The sequence below is a fragment of the Mesitornis unicolor genome, unplaced genomic scaffold (genome assembly GCF_000695765.1).
Source record: "Mesitornis unicolor isolate BGI_N332 unplaced genomic scaffold, ASM69576v1 scaffold6237, whole genome shotgun sequence".
Lineage (NCBI taxonomy): Eukaryota > Metazoa > Chordata > Aves > Mesitornithiformes > Mesitornithidae > Mesitornis > Mesitornis unicolor.
In genome coordinates this window covers 2451-7553 of record NW_010194291.1, presented here as the reverse complement: position 1 = coordinate 7553, position 5103 = coordinate 2451, and the positions used below count along the sequence as shown (strand labels likewise).

The window sequence follows — 5103 nt, the reverse complement described above, 5'->3', positions numbered from 1 at the left end:
GAATCCAAGCTAAGCAGCACTTGCACATCACTGAGCCCGTATCATCTGAGGCAGCTGTAGAGGAGACCATCTCACTCTTTTTAAAGCGAGCACTGGAACACCAAAAAGTCCATACTGAAACCTAGGCAGCGTGTAACACTGGAAAGAGAGTTTGCAAGACAGACAATGGTTTTAAGATGGGAATACAGAAATATCTACTTTGCTGCAGATGAGCTGATCTCCACTTCCTAAGTCTACTTCTCTGGTTAAACGTCATGTGAAACAAAATGTGTTTTTTATATATATATAAATATATTTATGTGTATATATACAATGGTTTCAGCTCACTTCAGTGTGAATCCAAGCACATTAACCTGGGACAAGTTCCAAGCTCTCCGTTAGAGCTCTCACACAAGCTCTACCCTGAGGCTGGACAGTTCAGAACACAAGGAAAATGTTAGCCCTAAATGAAAGCAGGCTGTCCTGGCATGGGGTACCAGAATGAACTCAGCCACACACCACAATGCACTAACTGTTTCCTGAACACTTACACACTTCCTTTGTCCTTTAGAAACACACACGACAAGTGACTAACAAATAATGCCAAGAGTTTTTAAAGCACCGAGGTTAAAAAGGAACATTTCAGCAACTGAAAAAACCCCTCAACTACAGAAGTTTTGAAAAGCCACAAAGAGCAGCTTTTCTGCAAGCAGGCATGGCAATTCACCATCTGAAGGCACCACACCTTTCAGGGAAAGCAAGAGGCGGAGGTGAAGGAGAAGGGATCAAAACCCAGACAAGGCCCGCAGTAGTAATATTCATCCCTCAAGTACTGCGAGACACACTGGGGTTCTGTTCAGCCACGCGGTAACTGCCCATCAACAGGGAAATCCACAGTCCTTGCCCAACGGTCAACAAAGAGGGCTTTTATGCTATTTTAAACAATCTGAAGTGTCTCAGTTAATGGAAGACCGGGCAATTGGCCCTCAACTATTTCTAATTGACTGGAATGATGGATGAAGCTAAAGGGAAAGCTGACCCACTGAACTTTTCCATACAAAACTAGAAAACTGAAGGAGATTGTAAACAGTTTATAAGAACGAGAAGTGGGAGAGGCAGAATCCCAGGGGCTTTGCTCCTCTCAACCTGCTGTTCAGTTGTTTCAGACCACGGAAAACAAAGAGCTTCAACTCAGAGCAACAAACAACAAAAAATACAGGGGAAGGCCTAAACAAATAGGGTATTTTTCCCATGCTCTCCTCCCCGTTCTCCAGTAGCTACTTAGCTCTGCCATGCAAGCTGGTCCTTTGAATCAGAAAGGGCAATTTGTCACTTTGACAACTAAGACGTCTCTCAGGGCTCTGTATTGCCTTGCCCTGCTTTTCAGATTGACTGGGTGTTAACCAAAGATGTCAAGACAGTACACCTCAGTCAGCTTCAACAGATGTGATAATATATACTTAAAACCTAGGTGTTAATCAGTCTCACTACACTGAAGGTAATGCTCAGCAAATCACACATCCCCATTGATTTTCAGAACAAAACAAGCGCTAGTAGGTTCCATACCGCAAAAGGGCAATACTGCTGCAATATGACAGAGCAGCCTGCGGACCTAAAGAGCTCCCAAGAGGGAAGAGTGAGGATACGCATCTTCTGGGTAGGGAAATGGATGCATAATAGGTTCAAGTTCACAGCACCTATCTTCAGGCAGCTTACTGAGGTATCTAAATTCACAGTAACTTAATTCTTCCTCTTTCATCAAAAAGAGAAATAGGAGCTTCAGAGCACAGCTCAGATCTTGCACAGATTAAGTCACCTCCCTGGACATATCTGGCTCTTGCAACCAGTTCTGCAGAGAAACGACATCAAGCAATTAAAGCAAGCATTAAAGCTGGGGATAAATTCAGGACTCAGAGAGCCAATGTAAGAAGTCTGTGGAAGAACGCAGAACTGGATAAGGGTATCACAGTTCACCACTCAGCCCCTTAGTCACCAGCTATTTTTCTCCTCCAGTGGTTCAGCAAGATTAAGTAGTAAAATAGAAGCATAAGCCATTATTTTTAATACAAAAATGGTAGCACCTGGCACACAGAGTGACAGGGCTAGTCCTATTTCTCTTAGCTGTCAACAGCACGGCTAGTGTTTACCTGGAAAGTTTGCCCACTAGGAAACCATACTAAACGAGCAGGAAATGACTGTTTCTCACGAAGATTTGTACAGAGTTCACTGTGCTTTGCCAGACTACCTCCCAAAGACAAACACAATGCAAATCTGCATGCCTAATCTTTGACCAAGCCCAGAACAGATCCAACTTGCTTCCTCTCTGCAGTCTTTCAGATGAACTAACCAAGCCTAAATTAGGCAGACTTTTAGTGGGATGAGGTCATGTAATGAATTACAACTTTCCAGTAAGCTTTATCCTTCATCTCCACCTGCTGCCTCTACAATGCTGGCATTAAGGGGGGTGTGGGATGACTCATTTGTACATTCCTTTCTGCAAGACAGGCATTTGCCTTTCCTTTCTTCCTGGCCCCACAGAGTTTGGGTCATAAGTTAAAACCGATGCATGTATTACTAGATATCAAGTCCACAAACTTACATGCACATAGGAGTCTGAAGTACAAGCTAGGTCCTTCATCTAAAACAAAAGAAAGAACCGTCAGTTTGGCAGAGCACAGCAGCAAGTTTCTTTATGCAGTCCATGTGTCCCAGACTTTACTCAGGCACTTAAACACATCGCTACTGTGTTAAACTAAATCTGCCAGACCCAGCCTGTCAGTTTTAGGCTAACACATGCATGCCTACTTGCTTTGCTACAAAACTACCTTAGAGAATTGCTTTCTTAACTTCAAGGCAAATGTAAACCATCTCTGCATTCTTTGAATTATGACCAAGACTGGAACATTATTTGGGTGTCCTAGGAGCCATACATGATCAGTGTTAAATTTAACTAATCCCCTCACACACCCACAATCCTGCCTGTAGAGCTGAACTACGCAACAAAAATGCTTTTTGTGGCAAAACACACTGCCACAACACAAAAAGCAAGAAAAGAAAAATAAAAAAGCTTTTATAATCGTAGAGGAGACAGAACAAATGGATCACTGATGAATTTTTAAGCCTGCATTCCAAGAAAGCTGTTTCTTAAATAAATTATTTCTCATTCTGAAGAATACAAAGTGATTGACAATAAATCTAATCACCCATCCTGTAAGGACTGTGCTTGCCAATGTCTCCCACTATTAAGTACCAAAGCAGGTTTGCTTGGCACCAAGACAGCAGGACTGCTTCAGCCCAAACAGCTCCTCAAGAGCCTCAGCCCAACAGCTCTCCATGTTAAATCACATTCTATTTCTTCCCTCTGCATCTCGTCCCCCTCCCTCCCAGCCCCACACCAAAAGCCACTGTTTGAACAAAACATAGCAGGAAACGTGTGAACGGCCTCTAAGAGAGGCCCAGCTCTCAATGTTGTGTAACCCCAGAGAGCAAAAATGTGACAGCAGGGAAGAAGCTGTGCGGGAGGTCTTTGGATGACTGCAAGTCCATTTGAACACCAAAAGACACAAACAAGCCAACAAAGCCAGAGGCCGCTCCATCTGCTGTAAATCTTCCAAATGGAAGAGATTCCAGCAGAAAGACAATTTTCCCAAGTGCAATGCAGTTACTGGGCTATTTCAATGACCCAAGAGAGTTCACCAATGGCTTTTTTTTCCAGTAGTCCATTGACTTCACACATTCTGTGTGTATTTCGTAAGAGTGAGCTGACAACTGCTACTTGTACACAGACAGACCTCACACAGAATGGAAAGACAGCAGGAAGACTTGCTAAGCCAGTGTTAAACTAGCAATAGAAACTAGCAGTAGAAAGACAAGAGGAAAAGAAGATGAAAGAGGACACTCAGATATTAGCGAAAACGTAGAGGAAGAACATCTCTATTTGGCATCCACACCATCACTACTGGGCCAACCTATTCGGCTCTTGTATCCACAGCCGGGGAAGGGTGCAGATACACTGCAGTGGGCTCAGAGCACCAGCTACTCAGCAGGCAAAGAGGAGGATCAGACAGGTGTCTCAGCCAGCCCCGAGGGTCGAGCTATTCACCTCAGAGAGAAGGTCAAGGGGTGATTTGATTAGAGTTCAAGTGCCTAAAGGTGTAATGGAAAGCTGACAGAGAAACCTTCAACCTCACAGATAAAGGTCACAGTCTCAATGTCAGGAAGCTGAGAGCTGACAAGACACACACACACACACACACTCTGTTTTAATTTTTAGACAGCAAGTGTGAGCAGTGCAAGTAAGAAAAACTGACGTGCTAAAATTGTGCTAACCACTTAACAGGCTGGACCTATTTACTTTTAAGAAACATCTTCCTATTTAATCAGAAACCTGATAACGGAGAGGTGTTCATGTGCACGCACAGAAGTACTCCTATTTGACAACTACACTGCTCTGAATATTTTCAGCCTAAGAACAACTTATTTAAAAGCTTGTGAAGGAGTCCTCCCAGCTCACCCACAGAAAATTATCATTAATTGCAATAAAGATATTTTTGTCAGCCAGGGAAGGAGCTAATGAAGGTTCCCCATTCGGCAACTGTTTTGGCTTCAGGAGTTCCCTCTCCTCCCACCAGCGAGCCATGGTGAATCCCTTTCTCAGTTGGGTCAGCAGTAGTTCAAATAAGGGCAAGCTGCAAACCAGAGAGTTGTGCTAACCCAATTGAAAAACCACCATCACCAAGAAATGACTGTATGTCCTACCCCCCAACTGTTGCTATCTACAGCACAGCTCCCAAAACCTGCTGTGCCACCATAACTGAGATGTCTGTATAATAGCAGGAACCAGTGACTGAAGGAAAGGGGAAAAAAGAAGAGATAAGGACCACTTATTCAGGCACTGTCACCTAGAAAATTCATGGGAAACCCCCGGGTCCATTCAGCGTACAATAAGAACGCTGAATATCGACAGCCAGGCCATGTAGCGAGGATGGCTATTACTGCATGATGAACATGGATCTCAGAAAGGAAAAGTCATTTAAGCCAAGGTGACAGTCACTTGCCCAGAGGTAAGTAACTTCACTAGAAAAGCAAAACAGCTCTCAATTTCTCAATTAAGTATGACAGGCT

General features: G+C 43.7%; 1 protein-coding gene across 1 annotated transcript in view; it reads right to left on the bottom strand.

The window, feature by feature from the left end:
- Positions 1-2617, bottom strand: part of ARVCF (armadillo repeat gene deleted in velocardiofacial syndrome) — a 98854-nt gene extending 96237 nt beyond the window's left edge. Inside the window, exon 1 of the mRNA XM_010187741.1 lies at positions 2579-2617. Within this exon, the coding sequence (XP_010186043.1) occupies positions 2579-2617 (39 nt within the window). The remainder of the gene's footprint in view (positions 1-2578) is intronic.
- Positions 2618-5103: the final 2486 nt, after the last annotated feature.